General features: G+C 34.9%; 1 protein-coding gene across 1 annotated transcript in view; it reads right to left on the bottom strand.

Moving 5' to 3' along the window:
• Positions 1-15,170: 15,170 nt before the first annotated feature.
• Positions 15,171-20,802, bottom strand: part of LOC116012270 (probable trehalose-phosphate phosphatase 3) — a 9,144-nt gene continuing 3,512 nt past the window's right edge. The window contains exons 2-8 of the mRNA XM_031251773.1: positions 17,335-17,531; positions 16,815-16,955; positions 16,620-16,691; positions 16,399-16,524; positions 16,229-16,285; positions 15,796-16,119; positions 15,171-15,703 (exon numbers count right to left, since the gene is read on the bottom strand). Of these exons, the coding sequence (XP_031107633.1) occupies positions 15,548-15,703; positions 15,796-16,119; positions 16,229-16,285; positions 16,399-16,524; positions 16,620-16,691; positions 16,815-16,955; positions 17,335-17,526 (1,068 nt within the window). The 5' untranslated portion in view covers positions 17,527-17,531 and the 3' untranslated portion in view covers positions 15,171-15,547. The remainder of the gene's footprint in view (positions 15,704-15,795; positions 16,120-16,228; positions 16,286-16,398; positions 16,525-16,619; positions 16,692-16,814; positions 16,956-17,334; positions 17,532-20,802) is intronic.

The raw sequence follows: 20,802 nt of genomic DNA on the forward strand, positions 1-20,802 counted from the left end.
CCTAAAACACTCTTATAGTATTAAGGTTTACGTAATATTGTAAAATATGGTAATACAATTCTTATTCGTACTACAATTGTAAATTAAAATGTGGTAATAGAATTCCTATTAAACTATATTATATTTTACTCTCCTATTTGCAATACAATTCTAGATTAAAATGATTAATCGTAATAATAAAGTACATATACTTTATTGCAACGCAATCTATACTATTAATAAAAACAAATTAAAATTCTCAATTTTAACTTCCAAAACAAAACACTTCTATATTATTAAGGTTTACGTAATATTGTAAAATATGGTAATACAATTCATATTCGTACTACAATTGATAATTAAAATGTGGTAATAGAATTCATAATAAAGTATATTTTTTTACTCTCCTATTCGTAATACAATTCTAGATTAAATTTACTAATCGTAATAATACAGTACATATATTTCCCTGCAACGCAATCTATATCTATTATATATTATTAATACAAACAAAATCCTCAATTTTAACTTCCGCAAAAAAAAGAACACTCATATACTATTAAGGTTTACTTAATATTGTAAAATATGGTAATAAAATTCATATTCGTACTACAATTGTATATTAAAATGTCGTAATAGAATTCCTATTAAAATATATTCTTTTTTACTCTCTTATTCGTAATACAATTCTAGATTAAAATTCTTAATCTGTACTATTAATATAAACAAAATTCCAAACTTTAGTACTGTGGTTATTGAACAAATTAAGATTTTGGTATAAATGCTATGTTTTTCTTTAGGCCACAAACCACATAAATTGGGCAATGACATTCGTTCTTGGATTCTTTAATCAAATTTGAACTACTTATTTAATTAACTATTGTCTAACTAATAATTAACTATGAGCTTTCAATTTTTTAGTGATCAAATCCTGTTTTGAATTTTTCAGTTTGAGAAACCAGACTAGGGTTTTTGAAATTGAGAAATACAGACATGGATTCAATTATCTGATAACTCGTGCATGTGTTCTCAAATTGGTGGAAAACGACAAAGAAATTAATAGGGTATACATGTATCCGTGTTCCGGAGACTGGACCAAATTCGGACTAGTGTTTCTCAAATTGAGAAACAAAGATCTTAAATTATCTGTGAGAGATTACAAGTTCAAAAATATTAGGGGTTTCTCAAATTGAGACACCAAGAGTAGGAGAATGTACAACCAAAATGACCAAATGAAACAGCGAACCAAATGAAATTCTTTTAAAAATCCATGTGTGTGTGTGTGCGCGCGCGCGCGCCTTGGGTTATGTTCATTTTGAATACAATATGTAATTAAAAATTGTAGAATAAAAATGATTAAGCAATAAATATCTAATTAACATATAAAATGAAATGTTTATTACTGAATGAATTCTTCGTTATTTATTTATATTACGAGTCATTCCTTGACAATTGATTTAACTTTGACGTTTTATTTTTTAACAAAACGAGTCATGTGTAATCAGAATAATACACAAGAACCGTTGCTCCAATCAAATAGATCGTTCGATAATGCTCAGCTGTTGGTAGAACCAGCTATTGGTGCACTAACATTTAATTCAACTAATCTCAGTTTAATTGTAAGCAAATTTGTTATCTCAATAGCGTACCTAACTATTTTATTTAAATAAAATGCAATTTGTAATTTTCCTTCCTCGGATATAAATAATTGCCGCGGCTGGTAGTATATACAAATTTTGATTTATTTGTTGTTTTAAATTATTGATTTACTCCAATTAATGTGTTAATTATTATGCACTTATTTGATTTTATTATTTCTCAAAAATATTGTAGTGGTTAGCAAACCAAATAATATTACAAATAGGAGATGCATTCATAGTTGTGTATTTAAAGTACAAATCATTCTATAAGATAGTTGGACTGCACATTTATGTTTTTTTTTAGATCAGATAAGGAGGGGGGGACCCCTGAGGCAAGACCTATTTAGGAAGTCTCCCTCACTCTACGACACTGCGTGGCTCGCACAAGGTCATAACTGTAGACCTCCTCACACTCCGATGGGCATGAAGAGTAGTCCTTCCACCTCACCATCTGACAATGGCCAAGCAAGGCTAACGCATCCGCACTCCGATTCTGCTCTCGATAAATAGCTCGAAGGGATATACTCTAATCCTTTGCACACCAGCGAATCGCCTCATGTATGAGTTCTCTTGCGACACCCCGAAGTGTAACTCTCTCTTTAATCCAACGGACAGCCTCCCTTGCATCCGATTGAATCTCCACGTCTCTAATCCCTTTTTCCCAGACCCACTTCATGGCGTTAACAATAGCCCGTACCTTTGTAATGATTGGTTCAGCGTCGTCCGATCGCCCGGCAAACCCACCTTTCCAAACTCCATCAGCGCTTTTTAGGATGCCTCCAAAGCTAGCTGTCCTCATAGCAGCTTTGACACTGCCATCTACATTCAAAGTATGCCGGTGAGTGGTGGAGGGTTTCCAACACACCTTGATGAGTTTCTCTGTAGTAGGAGAGCATCGCATGCTTGCTTTTCCTGAAAATGCTCGGCTAATCTCCTTCTCCAAGCAACCTTCCTGTGAGTTTCCATAGAGTCTGCGTTAAAGACTCTATCGTTGCGCCATCTCCAAATCCACTAGCTTGTAATCACGAAAGTCCTAGGCCACTCGTGCTGCGTCGTTGACCGGTCCCTTTCGGTTATGTTTTGAACTAGCCATTGGCGGGGATTGGTCTGGCTCCACTTCCTCCAACGATCTCTTCCAACCAACGCAGTCCAAACTTCCTCAGCATAGCTGCAGTTGCGTAGGATGTGGGCCATGGATTCCTCTTTACCGTGACAGGTACCGCACTCGCCATTCATGGTTAGTTTTCTTCTTTTCCGTTCTGCGTTCCCCATTATTTTGTCATGGAGGGCAGTCCACACGAGAAAATTCATCTTATTGGGCACCTTAATTCTCCATAAGTTGCTCCACACGGGTTCCTGCAAGTTAGTCTCATTGCCAGCATTAATACTATAAGCAGATTTCATAGAAAACATACCAGACGCTTCACACTGCCATGTCGGTTTGTCCATGTGTTCTTCTCCCTCAAAGGAAATTAACTCCATGCATTCCTTAACAGATTCTGGGAGGTTAGGCAACTCATCCCAATCTCATCCTCCCGTCTCTCGCCAATAATCTCGAACCGTTGTGTTTTTTATAATGTCATGTACGTCACCAGTGAGGTAGCAGCTTAGAGGTCTCTCTTGTACCCAGGCATCACTCCAGAATCGAGTGGTCCTACCATTTCCAACATTGAAACGGATGCCTTCTCGGATTGTAGGCAAGGCTGACACAATTCCTCTCCATGCGTTGGAACTAATTCTTTTTGGTTCGAAAATATTCATCCCCTCTCTGCCATGCGCATATTTAGCCTTTAGGATCTTAACCCACATGCAGTCCTCATTAGTAAGGAGTTTCCATCCAAGCTTGGTCATAAACGCTAAGTTGACCTCTTTGGTTGATCGTATGCCAAGCCCTCCCGAGTTTTTGGGCTTCGTCACTGTGTCCCAACGGACTAGATGACATCTCCGCTTTTCGGGTGTGCCTCCCCAAAGGAAGCGTCTAACTCTTTTGTCTATTTCCTCCCAAATACCTGCAGGCATAAGCATTGTTTGCATGGTGTAATACGGGATAGAATGTAGTACCGATTGAGCAAGGACTTGTCTTCCCGCGATTGAGAGGAACCGCATTTTCCATCCTTCTAGTCTTTCGTCCATTCTGTCGAGTATGGGGTTGAACAACTCCTTTGTGACTCTTCCATGGATAGACGGGACCCCCAAGTACTTGCCTAGGTTATTGGTGGGAGGAATCCCAGCAAGTTCAGTAAGGGCCCGGGCTTTATCACTCCCAACATTCTTGGAAAAGAAAATTTGGGATTTGTTAAGGCTGACTTTCTGTCCCGAAGCTTTACTAAACTTTTCCAGGCACTACTTGATTACCATAATTTGGTCTTGGGAGGCTTCTGCAAAAAGAACTAAATCATCAGCAAAAAATAGGTGGGTAAGGGTAGGACTATACCTGCTTATTCTGATGCCTCTCCATTTGCCTCTTTGCACTTCTTCCTTAATAAGGTGACTAAGTCTCTCCATGCACAAAACAAAGATATAGGGAGAAATGGCGTCCCCTTGTCTTATGCCTCTGGTGGGAATAATTTGGTCTAGTTGCTTCCCATTCCAAAGGATTTTTAGTTTAGAAGATGTCACACAAGACATGACATTTCTTATCCAGTCCGTACTCATCCAATATCAATAAGAGTGTCCCTAATGAAGTCCCAATCTAACTTGTCATAGGTTTTTTCAAGATCAATCTTAAGGATCATATACCCAGTGCTATTGTTTCTCGTGCGCATTGAATGGAGAACCTCTTGGTACACCAGAATATTGTCAGTTATTTGGCGACCAGGGACGAAGCTGCTTTGCTCCGGGCCGATGAGCTTTCTAAGGATGGGCTTGATTCTATTGGTAAGCGCCTTAGTAATAATCTTGTAAATAACATTACACAGACTAATTGGGCGGAATTGGCTGGCACTCGTAGGGCAAGTGACTTTTGGAATAAGAGCTACTAGGGTATCATTCATACCTTCCTCAAACTTCCCAGACTCGATAAACTCATGGAATTGCATAAAAACAGACTGGCCAACAACCTGCCAAGCTTTTTGATAAAAGCAAGCATGGAAACCATCAAGACCTGGGGCTTTAAGAGGGTCCATGTCGAAGAGAGCTGCTTTAACTTCCTCAATTGTGAACTGGGCATTGAAACTATTCCATTCAATCTCACTGAGGTGAGGGAATTTTCCTTTAGGTACATCATCACTCACAGTAATGCAATCTTTTGTGAAAATGTCCTTGAAGAAATTAAGAATATTCTGCTCAGTATTCTCTTCATTGAGCACTTGCAAAGTATTATCATCAAGGAGTTTGTATCCTCTTTTCTTTGCTTGTTTTATCTTGGTAGCAGCATGGTAAAACTTAGTATTCCTATCACCCGAAGCAATCCAGTTTTCCCGTGCTTGTTGGTACCAAAGAACCTCCTCCTGGTGTAGGATTTCATCGAGTTCAGCTCTTAGCTTCCTTTCAAGCTTAATGATGCCCGAGTGATGATTGTTATCAAGACATCTTTGAATACCTCCCAGCCTCCTTAGAATCTGACGCTTTTTCATATGAATATTACCAAAAGTGTTTTTATTCCACTCTTGCAGCTTTCTTGCAACGTTTTCCCGATTACTCCAGACCGTAGCATTTTCTTTCCAAGACTCTGTTACCGCCTCCAAGAACTTTGGGTGTCGCGTCCAGGTTCCTTGGAATTTGAAGGTCTTCGACTTAAGCTGGGTGCTACCATCAGTCTTGATCAAAATGGGACAGTGGTCCGAGTTAACCATGGGCAAGTGTGTTACTTCTGTATTGCTAAATCTATCAATCCAGTCAATAGATCCAAGAGCTCTGTCAAGTCTGGCGCCTTTGAAGGTTCCACTTTCCTGACCTCTTTTCCATGTAAATTTCTGACCCGAAAAACCCAAATCCACTAAAGCTTCTTCAAAAATCCAGTCTTTAAAATCACTATTACGGTGTGCCCCCGGATTCTCCGGGTTAGAGACTTCCTCAGTACTGATAGTCGCATTGAAATTCCCCGCAACTAACCAAGGTCCACTTATATTAATGTTGGAGCGAGTTAAAGTGCTCTAGAGGCGTCGTCTAAGGTGTAAAACCGGACTCCCATACACAACTGATAGGTTCCAAACCATGCCATCGTGTTCTTTTATCCTTAAGTGGATAAATTACGGGCTGGATTTAAGAACCTCCACATCACTTCCATCCATCCACAGGACCCAAATCCCACCACTAAAACCCAAAGCCTCCACTCTGCAGTTAACAAATCCTAGTTTCTTGCAAACGCTGTCAGCATTCACACCCGACGTTTTCGTCTCCAAGAGGCAGAAAAAGTCCGATATGTGGCTTTTAATAATCCATTTAGCAGCTCTAAGAAAATTCTTGGACGCTGCTCCTTAGCAATTCCATGTTACAAACTTCATGGGAAACCAAAAACAAAGAAAAACGAAAAACAAAACAACAAACCACAACATGAGAAAACGAAAAAACAGCACAAAGGCAGAAAAAACAAACCCGACACCAGACGCCTTGAGATGGACAGCTCAGAGCTCCATCTCCATGGCATTGTTTCCCACACCATCAAGGCTATCTTCGAAGAATTCTACTTCCGTTAGAGAAGCTGAGTCATTATCAACATGTTCAGGGGGGTCACCATGATGCTCCATAAAGCCCTTTTCCATTTCATGCATTGCTCCAGTATTTGTCTCCGGGTCCGTTCCTACCACTTGAGTCGTTTTTGCGCCGCTGCTATTTCCTTGAACCAGTGTGTGTTCGCTTGTTGCCCCTGCCTGATTGGCTTTCCTCTGGTTAGCTTGTTTGGTTCTATTGTTCACTGTAGCACTGGGACCCTCGGTCAGCTCCTTGTGTTTACCATGTTTATTGTTGCCTTCAATTTGTTTCTCAGAGACTTGGGTTGTGGGTCTCTTTCCTCTAGATGCGCTCTTATTTGTTGGGCCTTGGTCTGCCACTTTCTCTTTACCTTTGTTGCTTAGTTCTATTGCTTGTTCGTGTTCCTCTACTGAGTCATCCCCCAAATTCCCTTCCATAAGGTTAGCAAATCGAGACCCTGATATCTCTCAAACTTTCTCCTTTCCTTTCCCGTCATTTCTCACCTCTTTCTTACCATAATTGTTGCCATGTGGTTGATTCCTTTCCGGGTTCTTCGCGATTCTTCTTCCTTTTCGATCCGCTATCATCCATGATCCATAATCCTCCGTAACCTCAGGCCTAACATGCGCTCTTTCCTTGCTAATGTTGGTCTTTCCTTTCGTGTTTTTCTGCCCGTTAGTCTCGTTGCCCGTCGCCGCCGAAGAACGGCCGTCGCCATTGTCACTCCCCTACTGCTCCTCGGTTTCAACATTCTCATGATTCTGCGGACATTGTTTTGCGTTGTGGCCATACATACCACACTTGAAGCAGATAAGATGCAACCCCTCATACGTAATACCCCTTACCTTCCTCCGTAATGTGAATTTAGCCAACAATGGTTTAGTTATGTCAACTTCTACGCAAATCCTTGCGAACATTGCCCGTGACACCAGACTTGTAGCCGTATCGATGTTGATAGGTCTACCAATCTTCGCCCTAACCCTCATAAGGAACTTGTGGTCATAGTACTCTGCCGATAAACATGGGAAACGCACCCACACAATCACCGTTTCCGTTCTGTCAGTGAGTGGGTCAAAGTTTGGCACCTATTCCTTAATGACAAGGTAATGGTCCATAACCATCCAAGGGCCTCCATATTTTGCAAACTCATAATCCTCCAGAGATGCAAACTTAACAAGAAAATAGCCACCCTCAATGGTTATTAATTCCATTTTTGCTCTTGGGTGCCATAGAGCAGTCAATCTTCTCAGGAGGTAAGCATAGCCCACGTTTCTTCCCAAGACCTTCACAATAAGAGTCTGTTTCCACTTGCTGCGGAGCCGAAACTTCTCTTCCTTTGTGAGGCGGATTACTGGGCATCCCTCATCAGCCGCTTCATCCGGTCCTCGTCTTCCTTTGTGAGGCGGATTACTGGGCATCCCTCATCAGCCGCTTCATCTGGGTCCTCGTCCTCATCATCAGATATGAGGTCGAGATCATTCTGGTTCACAGTATTGGCACCAGTATCATTTGCAAGTACCTGTTTGAACGACCGCGCTCCCGATGCTTGCACCGGAATGGCGTTGTCCGGAGGCTGAGATGCTTCGCCCATAGGAGATTCCGTCTACGTTTTCGTCTTCTTGTTACTGCGGTCGAGAAGGTCCTACTCCTCTGCCATTATAATAATAGTAAAAAAAGCAACACGTGGACTATAGACTTTTTTTTTTACAGCTAGCGCAGAGTTTCGAACCCATGACCTTTTGCATGGTTCTGATACCAAATTGAATTATGTGCTCCATCCAACTAAAAGCTTAAGCTGATAATTAGACTGCACATTTATGTTTATATTATACTTATGCTCACACAGTTATTATAACAAATCCATTCTGTGCATCGCACGGGTGGAAATCCTAGTAGTAATAATAATAGTAATTGAAATTTTTTGTATAGTAAATTTCTAATACTAACAAATAATAATTCTATTATTTTTAGTGTATCATTTCATTCTTTTTGTTTTTTTTTTCTTTTATATTTAACAATTAGTCACATATCATGCATCATTATCATTTACCATTTTTTTATGAAAATGGTTTATACTATGGTAATGGGTAAAGATATGATTAATGTAGCACATGCCATCTCAACAAGACAACAACCTTTTATGTTTAACCATTTTCTCAAATAATATGACATTATTGCTTGCTAGACACTAAAATTGATTACTTGACTTTTCATCATTTTCTATCTTTATTATTTTTTGCTCCTTTCCATATCTGGCTTTGGCATTAATACTTTGAATTCATTGCATTTTTGGATCTTTAACTTTGAGGTTTCATTATTGAAGAATAGCTTCTAAACATATGCATCAACAACAACATGATGTAGAAGTGACGATAGAGAACCCAGGCCATTAGATGGAAAAAGTAATCGCATAGAAGCATGGCATATATTTCCACAAGTGTTATGTTACATTCCCTTCCTTATATTTAAAGTATTTCTTAGGTAGCATTTGGTTCAAATGTTGGAATTGAAATTGTAATTGGAATCAAATACTTTGTATGTATATTCGGTTTAAGTATTAAAAAAAAACTTTTTTTTGGTAGTAAATAGGAATTGAAAACAAAATAATTTATATAAATAAATTAATAAATAATTAATTAATTAAAATAACATTTTATACACACACACACATATATACATATATACATATATAGTTCCATTCCCATGAGAACACCCTCTCACATAAAAACTATGGACAAATCGTAGTCATAGAAAATAAGTGATCAACGGTTATGATTAAAAGTCAACACCCAAAGTTCATGAGGCGGCCCTAATCAGCAATCTGAATCCCCCATGATATCAATTAAGGGGTAAATATATCCAAGCAAATTTACAAACTTCCGTCAAAATAAGTAGGTCAACAACAAAATAGGAGCTTCTATTTATTAACTCCTTTCATTTAAATAATAAATTATTGTTTTTTTAGTATAAATAATAAATTATTGTTATTATTATAAATATAGGAAAAATTGATTGTTTTGTTAATGTCTAGTACTTTAATAATTTAGCAAGACAAACATGTAGAGTAGATGAAAGCAGAATGGGGTGTTGTGTTGTGCTCTGGGTGATTGTGTCCACTCATGCACAACATTGCATGCACCGTTGAATATAGTCAAAATTGTGAGCACACTACTATATTGCCTAGGGGTGGGCGTTTCGGGCTTCAGTTCGGTTTTTTCAGTTTCGATTTTGACTTTTCAGTTATTAAAAAAATTTAAACCATTTTGTTTAACATTAGAGTTCGGTTCGGTATTTAGTTTGGTTTAAGATCTCAAAATGCAAAATTTCCTAATTTTCCGAACATACTACCAAACAATACATATTCACATAATCACAAAATCCATATTCAAAATCTAAACATTATATAACAAAATAGCAATTCAAAGTTCAAACATACTACTAAGTACTAATTATGAGGTAAAGAACAATTAAGCAAACAACAAAAGTGCAAAGCAGAGACAAGCTATAAAGAAATCAAATAAAAAAATTAAGAGAGATACTAATAAGAATAGGAATTCAATGATAGAGAGACATCAAGTGACTTAGATTTACTTCTTTATTATTATTATTATTAACAAAATGAGAACTCCTCCTATGAGAACCTGCGAACCAATATAAATGCACACAAACTATTCCAAGAGTAGATAGTGTGCATTGTGCACTAGAATATGAGATTGTGTGCATTTATATATAACAGATCAAATGACCGCGTGTCTTAGTTGGGGAAATGATTTTATTATTCTATCTCATATTATGATTTACATTGTATGAGTTCTATGGTTTTTTGCTCTGATAGAAATGTTAAACTAATACTAATACCAAGAGATTTGACCAATTATTTTGGTCTAACATTTGTATATAGATCATATACGTATGCATATATCGACTCATTAATTAAATTAATTATCATTAATATGTGTGCATGACTATTTTTTATGATTTCATAAAATCTATATAGATGTTTTGAGTTGTATAGAGGGATTACATACATAAAAATCTCCATACGTACTAGTCATAATACAATAGAAAAAAAATGAAAATACTCAAAGATGTCAAGATATAGAGAAGAAACTCAGAACTTGAGCTACTGGAATGGCTTGATGACTACAAGAATTGTGGGCCTATATGGCTAGCATTGGTAAGCGTCATAGTTATCATGTGCACTTGGTATGTATGATGTATATGTTAAACCATGTATTAGAGTTTACACTTCATATAAAGGTAACAAACATTTTCAAAAAAAAAAAATAAAGGTAACAAACATATATCAAAGGCTTTAATCTAAATATCATAATTTGTTAATAGCTTGGAAAAGTCACATCCTCAATACAAAGTTGAACATTCTTGAATACTCTATCTATGAATGTGGTTTTTAAGTAAATTTCGGTTTCACCACTTGACCTGAGAGTTTTTAATTAAGAAGTAGGTGTTGATCATTCAGGCTAATTGAAGTGCTACTTGATTCTTACCTGAATAAGATTTACTTTCACATATTAAATATATAAGTCTTTCAAATATATATTGCCCAAGTGTTGTAATGATAACATTGATTTAAATTATCATTTTATAAATAAGTAGGAGCTATTTGTAATTTGAGAATAAATATAAATTTTGTATTGATATGCATTATATCAATGATATATATGAGTCATGAATTTCCTAAAGTGAAGGAAAGAATGGTGAAATTGAAATAACTTTAAATGTTAAAGTAATTTCAAATCAACTCACCCACCTTGTTGAAATTTATGTAGATAAATTATTTTTTAATAAATGTCAGTTTGAATATATTCTTTCGATATGAGATTTATGTCTCTCAAAAACAACTTTGGCCTTGTTTGGTAAAATAGCTTATTTATTAGACAATTTTGGCTTGTTTGGCTACTATTAGATGTTGGACTTGGTCAAACAACTAATATGAATATTTGGTTAATTAGCTTTTTATAACAGTTTATTGCTCCAAAATGGTAAAATTTAAAAAGCTTCTCAAAATAGCTTTTTGAAAAAATAAATTATTTTCTCCAAAACACCCTCCAATATTTTTTTTAAACAACGAGACTGTGTAGACGGGTTTAGCAATCTCGTCTGCCAATCTTGTTACTTTCATTGTCTCTTCACGGTACTAGGCAATGGAGTGCTTGAGCATGTCGACGAGGCTCATTAGCTCGTTGCCTAACACCGTAAAGGTAATTAGCAACGAGAGATGTGATTACTGATTAGTGTTCACGGGCTTCCTAAGCTTGTGAACATATTTTATTCTATTTTACATAAATTCTATAATAATAATAATAATAATAATAATAATAATAATAATAATAAATTATTATTATTATTATTATATGTTAAAATAACATAGTACTTAAAGTTCATTTTGTATGTAGCCAGCTACCAGCTAATTTACCAAACATCTTTCTACAATCAGCTAATATTATCAGCTAGTCAAATTCGCTAACCCAATCCAATAACAGCTATCATCTAAATCAATCCGCTATCAGCTATCAACTAACAACCATTTGCCAAACACCCCATTATCTCTTTCGCTTACTAGCAATGGCATTTATTTATATGATTTAAAATCTTTGTTGAGTTATCTTGGAAGACCTATGATTCCTGTTTAAAGGGTAATTATGGTGGTTTGAGGTAACCAAGTTTGTTGAAATATATTCAATTATTGAGTATGTATTAAGTCTATTAACTAAGTGTGGAGCTGCTATAAATTTTCACAAAGCAAATTTGCAAAGATCAGTCTACTAAGGAGTCAATGTTGGACACTAAAGATCAGCCTGGGTAAGAGATCAAGTACTTTTTAGAAAAGTTTTTGCAAGTGTTACTTTGTGGAGGTAATTAGTTCCTTATATTCCTTCCTTATAAGTTTATATATGGCTGGTACCAAGAATAATGATAAAAGAGAAAGTTTCATGTTAAGCATGAAAATCTTAAGTGAACTATTTATGAGTAAATAAAGTACTCGTCATAGTGCACGTAAGTTTTGAACGAGAGACCAACTTACCTTAATAGAGAAGGCTAATTATGAAGTTAGTTGTTGAAATATTGATGGCATGACTTAAAGCCCAAGAGATGATGATTCATGGTGACCCACTTTTGTGGTCAAATGAAGTCATGGAAAGAATCACAAAGTAGTACACTAATTGGTCATTCATATGTTGTGTGTACTTGTGAGGTTGAGCTACGGCTCTTAATGAATTCACAACCCTATGAGATTGGTGGTTCTATTAAGACGGACGTAATTGATTCACTACTTAATAATTGAGAGGTTGAGCATAAATATTAATGATCTTAAGTCTACAAAGAACAGAACGTGTGAGATCACCTATGTGGGTGAGAAGATTGGCTACCTTCTACGAAAGAATATTAGGCTTCTTTCTGAAACACTCATGAGCATCCTAGGGTTCTCTATGCCATTTGTGTATCGTATCACGGAATGCACAAATTTGAGAAGAAATGCCTGGAATTTGGTTCAAATTCTTATGTTTGTAGAGTTCATGATTCGTTCACTCGATAGGTAAGGAATACCCTATGCCACTACGTGTTGGCTTAAGTCTTATGACACCAACACTTAAGTGTTGATTCTCCACTGCTCGATCATCTTTTTCGAGCTTAATCTTCCTTTCCTAGCATTAGTTGGCGGGGGAGGGGGGAATGTTGTTAATGCTAGGTGCAAGTAAGGTTGTTGTTGATTCTACAAAACTTGTGTGCAAGGATGATTTAACCTCTAATGGTCTTTGTTCACCTGGGTAAGTATAAATAGTACCCATCATTGTCATTTCTTAATAACCATCCCATAAACATAAACTAACTTTCCTTTTGTTCTCCTTTCTTCCTTTATATATCTTTATCTGAGCAGTATTTAGTGCGCTTTAACTGTAGTTAATGAGTGCACATAATTATATAATAGCTATGTAACCGTAGGGCATAATGTCGTTTTTTATGCCTTGCACCTATGTACCAATGAAATTGTTCTAAAAGGTAGTGAGCGTTTTTTTTTTTCTTTTCACTTCACAGCTTTAAATCCTGGTTTTAGTATCATTTTGCCCAACATATGCTACTTCCTTTGGTTGTCTAAACAATTAGAAGAATTGTGATGGATGATAGGGCTAAAGGGCCAAATGGACAAGCCCAAAGAAATTAGGAAGAATTCACAATGAGCTAGGATGTGGAGGCAACATTAGGCCTAAGAGGATAGAATAATAGTGTACAAACTGCAAAGAGGCAAGGACTTTAGGGGTCTAAATAAGTAAGGAATAAACCTAAGAAGTCGATGGTAAAAATCTAGTAGGGAGATAAGACGCAAGGCCAGAGGAGGCAATCATTACAGCTGCGTGGACCATACTATCAAATAATATATATTTAATATAAAAATAATATACTTTTAGTATATTAAAAATATATATTGTATTCAGGAGATGTATATTATTTTTGTACTGAGTATACATTATATTGTATAATATACATTCAGTATACAAATAATATACATTTAGCATATTAAAAATATACCTTTTGTTATAGTTAACACATTACTATGTGGACCATAATTTGCCCTCCATTCTCATTACAAAATTCAATTGGCAACGAGTAATCTCTCTACTGCTTCTGGGTCTTATAATAGTCCCTGCGGGCTTGTAATCTATTTGTATTTATTTAATTATATTGTTTAGCGACTAAAAGAGCATTTGCAGCCCAACACCTCCTTGTTATTTAATTATATTTTGTAGAAAATATCCATTTGGATATGAAACATAAAAAGAAAATGAGATTTTGGAAGTAATTGATATCGAAAGTTGAATATCACTTTATTTTATTTTTTTGTTGAAGTTTTAATATTTTAATACATTTTATGTTTTTATTTTATAATTTGTAATTATATAAAATATGGTCTAAATTAAATTATTACATAGAACCCTAACTTTTTAAGGACTAGTCCTATTATTAGTATTATCAAAATCTATTAATTTATAGGGAGTAATTATTTTTGAAAAAAAAAAAAAAAGATTATCAAGAATAAACTTTGAGAATAGACAAACCCTAGCTAGTTACATAAATTAGTCTTCAGTATTAAACTTCACTTCATATGTAATGACAGATGACTATATACACATCAATTTATATCATGGACCAGGGTGACAAGGTCCACATAGCATTATGGATCTTGAATTGAAACAATGAGGTACATAATTCATACTCGTAATGTATATATATAATTTCATAATACAAGACACAAAATATCACAATACATTGATAAAAGACACATACGCATGTTATATATTTACTTATTTTTTAAATCTAATCTAAGTACATAATTTGTGTTCATAAGCACAAAATTTACAACACAAAGACACAAAAATTCATAAAATAATTACTAATTTATGTCAGGTACATTATTAATGCTCTTAAGTACAAAATTTCATTAACACAAGATACAAAAGCTTACAACATAAAACAGGGTCCACATTGCACTGTAAACCCTTGTCCATGGACCATAGTATAAGGATGGTATACACACACCTCAAGGTTACTTTTCCCTTATTTTCGGGTATAAGGATGGTATATACCCACCTCAAAGTTATTTTTTCTTTTTTTTTTTCTTTTCAACTCATGAATTTAAACGACTTAGCATAAGTAAAAAAGTGCCAACATGAGTCACCATATAAATGGTAACTAGATAATTACAAGTTAAAACTCAACAATTATACTCTAAAAAAAAAATTCAAATAGAATTTTAGAATTTCGCTTTTTTAAATTTGATAACTTAATTGTATATTTAAAAATATTTGAAAGCTTATTTGACCTTTATATCATTACCTATCTTACAATCAGTGGGATCGGGATATTAAGTAAAGTGAAAATATAAGAACAGTGTATTCGCAAATTAAAGAAGTTCAACTAAACAAAAGTAATTTACATTAATACATTCATATCCGATAGACCCTTAAAAACACATCCCGAGTTTTAAACATGATAACCAAAAAGCAAAGAAAACCAGAGAGAATAAAATATAGCAGCTGAGGCACAAAAACTTTCGCCCAGCTGAAGATTTACCAACTATATATATAAATATAAATATACATATACTGCTAAACTATTCTTTCTCTATGAGAATATTTATACAAGGCGGATTCCAAAAACAAAAGCACCTTGTATGAACTTCTTCTCATTCCTCCTTGTATTCCCTCCTCCACATATATTTATATATACAGAATGTAAGTCAAGCCAATGCAAGTCGCACGGCGAAGAAAGTGATCTCATGGAGAAGTTATGGCATTGATCTTGCCCCATCTTGCTAACCGATTCAGAAAAGCTAAAACTTCTAAAGGATCGCGAAGCGAGTAAGAAGCCATAGTCTCCTTTGGGACAGAGGAGACTATTATAGGGCAACCATGCGCTCTACTCTTGAGTACCTTGAGATAAGGTTAACAATATATAGGCACCTTATTAGCAAATCATGTTTCATATATTGGAGAGTATGAAAGGGGATGGGTTTGGATGATACCTTAAAAGCGTCTTCATCAGTTTTGTCATCTCCAATGTAAAAGGGGAAGACATTATTGGTGGAGTCAGAAAATCCGAGAGCTTCGAGCAAGTAGAGCAGCGCGTGGCCTTTGTTCCACTTGATCGATGGTCGGATCTCCAGGACCTTCTTCCCTATTGTCACATGAAATTTTGGGTAGTTGGAGAGTATGGCATGGACTTTCTTCTCTAGTAATGCATAGTCCTTTTCCAAGACTTGCCGATAATGCACAGAGATACAGAACCTATTGTCCTCTATGAATGCTCCCTTTACATCACAAGTTGCCTCTTTTAGCTCACCTAACATCTGTATGTGATGTAAAACAACTTTATACACTAGATAGTGCCTTCACAAATCACAATCAAATTTGTATTCTACAAAACAACATGATATATATGTATATATATAATCTTACCTTCTCTAATAAAGGCAAAAAATCATGAGCAGGCTGGAAAACTGAAATTTCATTCCCCTACAATATTTAACAAACCGATTTACTATGTCAATTTCTGATTATTATTTTTTTGTTTTGAAAAAACTATGCAAGAACTCTGTTGGGGTTTCTCTAAGTAATATGAAACCGACCTTTTTATCAACTGTTCTGGTCTGGTATTTAGCATCATAGGATTTAACTTGCGTTGCAGGTCCCATAATATCCATTCCGTGGCTGCCAGCATAATACACCTCATCTAACTCCACAAATCCAAACACCTGAAATATCCACAAACAAACTTACTATATCATTTTTATTTTTTTACAGAGTATTTATTAGTAATATATATTTTTCAACATGAAATTTTAAATACCTTGTCTCTGCTTCTTCCGCTTATAATAGCTGTCGGGAAGTGTCTGGCAACTTCGTGCACGGCTAAGCGCATCTGCACAGCATAAGTGTCAAAACAGATCAAGGGTGGGTCTGAATATTTAAATGCCAAAAAAAAAAAAAAATCAAGTATAGGCAACCTATATGTAATGAAATATGTGTGATTTAAGATTTTTACCGGAGCAGACATGAAGGCCTTGTCAGGGTCACTAACAATTGGCGACAGAGTTCCATCGTAATCCAAAAACACAACAATCTGTTTCCCCTTTGCAGCGCTCATTATCCCATTAAACGAGCTCAGAGCAGAAGGGTGTTTTTGCTGAAACAAACCAAGTTGAAAGTGCTGAGAATAAATTTAAGACAACCTTTCAACATTCTTCTTCTCCAAATTAGACAAGACGGTGGGGGTAAAAGATATGACAAAGCAAAAATGTGGGGAAGTGAAAACGATCATTGTTTGGTCCACACAACTGTGTGGACCATATTATTAAATAATGCACATTCAATATAAAAATAATGTACATTATATTTAGGGGATGTACATTATTTGTGTACTGAATGTACATTATTTTTATAGTATAAAAATAATGTACATTCAGTACAAAAATAATGTACATTTAGTACATTAAAAATGTATATTTGATTATAGTCACATAACTGTGTGGACAATCACACTAATTTGCCAAGTGAAAACTAACCAGCCAAAAATTGCATTTGGAGTCTCCAATAATGGGCTCGGTTGATAAAGGGTGAATAGGCTCCTCTTCAGAATATTCATTGGGGTGATACTTGTCATACTGGACTTTCGCGAAGGCCTCAATATTGTGGGCTTTGGCAAGCCACTTTGGCAATCCAACAAGCTTGTAAAACCTTGGAATGTTGTCCCTCATTTTTCCTACTTAACAAACAAAGAGTTGTGAATGTAAGAAAATTTTCTTTTATTGTAAAATCAATAAAAATAAAAATTTATATCAGCACCCAAAACTATTCATAAAAATTTTAATCCTCGAAAATTCAAAAACACTGGGTTTGAATCGTCAAATGAAGGTCTTTCTTACGTTATTCTCTAATTAACGAATTGTACAGATTTTTTAGTTGGAAAAGACGCTATAAAAAAAAGTTTAAACGTGTCCTCTCTACAAATAACCAATTGATCACTTAGAAAAAATAATAACAAACAAACATGTATATACCAAATATGCAAATATAAAAGAAGGGTGGGGTCAAGATATGATTATGTAGAAATAGTTTCACATGTGTACATAAATGATTAATACGGATTCCTCCAGGAACATAAGATGCAAATAATAGTGGAACAAACGAACACTAAATTTGATTTGATAAGAAGTGACAATGAAATGGAATAAAAAATTATTTAAGTCGACCTCGATGACTCAAGAATGCATGGCCACTTTAAAAAGAAGTATGTCTGCTAGCTTTTATTCAATTCGCTGCTATCTGGTGCAGTCTCCATCAAAACACCGACAAGGACCAGCGATTTTTAATAACTTTCCATTTTGTCAAGCATCCTACAAATAGACTACTAAGGTTAAAACCGTTGGCTCCACCCCAACCACCCCCTTCAACTGTGTGCCAACTGTTAAGGGAATCTCAAGTTTAACTACCACCAACCCACCCCCGGGTCCATTAAAGGGCAAAACAAGACCAACAAAAATAAACAATTTTACTTTCCATGTGTCCTCTAATTATGGAGTGCAGAATTTGACAACCTATGCTTAATAATCGTTATTTACAATTATTCTCTCAAATTTAATTTAAATAAATACATGCTGTCAGGGTCATCCATATATTATATATATATATATATATCTCCATCAATCCATCATACCAGAAATAAAAGATGAAACAAAAAAAAAAAAGAAATAAGTAAACAGTGAATGTCTGAGGAAGTAAGCTAGAATGGGTTTAATAATGTGCAGAACAAAATGAGTTTCACCATAACAAATTTATATATAATAGTCCATTTTATTGTAGGAAACAAATAGAATTGAGAGAATTATAAATGAATATAATAGCAGCTAGTAGAGGTGGTAGGCTATTGGAACAAGGAAATAAGATACAATATAATACAGACCAAGAACTAAAAAACGAAAGGGAAGACGCAAAGAAATTTGGCTGAAAGGACAGCCATGCAAATAGTGACACGCATATCAATTATAAGCTGTGGGAAGGAAAGTTTTGGGCCAAACATCCTTCTCTAGTATACACATGGAATTTTGCATGTGTAAATGAATGAAATTGCTATGAAGCAACACAAGTACCTGCCATGAATCCCATACACAGGAATAATATGAATCAGATTCAATTCATCACAGAAATTAAGTACAAGAAAGTTTACTTCTACTCACTCTATATAGGCCTGCCTGCAAGCAAAACAAGTCTACTAAAATTTCTAATTTAATTCCCAGATTTTCAAGAAATATTAATTTCTCAAGAAGTCAATAGTCAAATTCCAAATAAAACATATCATGAGCTGATGCTTAATAGTGTTGGATTGAAATAGATTGAACAATACAGTGCCAACTTGCAGCTAGTTCCTTTTCTGGATTGTTTGAATTTAATGGCACTTGTCACATCATCTACAACCCAAACAATTGAAACGAAAAATCACGAAAATGTGAACCACCAATAAAATAAATAATCCCCACAAAAATACAGAATCTATACGCGCTCGTGAATAAATTAAACAGGCAGAACATGTATTACTCAACCTTGTAATGTTCACATGACTTCCACAAAAAGCAGACACGTGTATCCTATGAAGCCACTGACAACAGTCTCATCCCAAAAAAAGAAAAGAAGAAAAGAACCAAAAGAAACTTTCGGGCAGAAATGGCTTGACTTGAGGAAATCAAGCGGCCTAGGTGTGAACGAAGAAAACCAAGGTTCTGAGAAATTGTATATACTAGTTTAATTAATTACGAAGTGCTGTTTTTTAAGCATGTCCCCACATAGGAGGTGGTAAATGACAAAGATTTACGCATCAGCTTTCTCGAGAATGTAAGACAACTCAGACTTTTTAAGCCCAACACATTCACTAATACACGCTTTTAACACGATATTCAGGTCAGAAGCAACCTTGATTAGGTAAAAAAAAATCCAAATTTGTCCATAACGAGAGTGACGACTCTAATAAGTTATATAAGTGCCAAAACCTACCCTATACTATAAGAGAGCAACAAACTATAAACAAAAATATTACTTCTAATTTGAAATTATACTCTTAAATTTTACTCTTTCTTAAGATAGTTACCAGAGGGTAAAAATAGGGAGTACATGCAATAGAATTCGATTATAAAAGGGCACAACCTCTGACCAACTAGAGAAACTACCTGGAAGTGGAATAAGTACACAATATAGGCCATAGAGGCATATACTAATTAAAATAATGACACAAGAAAGCAACTCGTCATACATTGTACTGCCGTTTAAGTACTCCTAACCTAGGAATATTTTAGTACTTAAGAATTAAGTAATCGATATTGTAATCGACCAAAGTATTTTAAAATATAAATTGTACCAATCCGACACTTGATTTCAACGACTGGAATGCTAATGGGATACGGAATTAACGCGCTGTTTGGAGTGTTTGGTTTATAAAAATGTTTAATTATTAATTAATATAACCTAAATAAAAGACAGAAACATTGACAATTGTGTTATGATCTCGATGAGAAGTACTTTTATATATAATTTCAATGTGTAGAAGAAAAAAGGGGAATTTAGTCCGAATATAAATATTAATAAAAGGGTAGAATGGGTCAAAAATAATATAAGAGGGGTTAATACAAAAGCATTAATGTCTTGTCAACTATTTCAACCAAGTCAAGGCTCAAATTTTTATATCACCAATAAAAATATAATACGGTTCTAAAAAATCTCCTAATCTTACGGAGTATGAATGCTATGACTAATCTATGAATAGTTTACAATGCCATATGGAACTGTATTTACTCTAAAATATGAAATTTTATTTTGGGAGAGATATAATTACATCAAAATTGTATCCCTTTCTCCAATTGTTATATATATATATATATATATATATATATATATATATATATATATATATATATATATATATATATATATATATATATATATATATATATATATATATATATATATATATATATATATATATA

The sequence above is a fragment of the Ipomoea triloba genome, chromosome 3 (genome assembly GCF_003576645.1).
Source record: "Ipomoea triloba cultivar NCNSP0323 chromosome 3, ASM357664v1".
NCBI classification, from domain to species: Eukaryota; Viridiplantae; Streptophyta; class Magnoliopsida; order Solanales; family Convolvulaceae; genus Ipomoea; species Ipomoea triloba.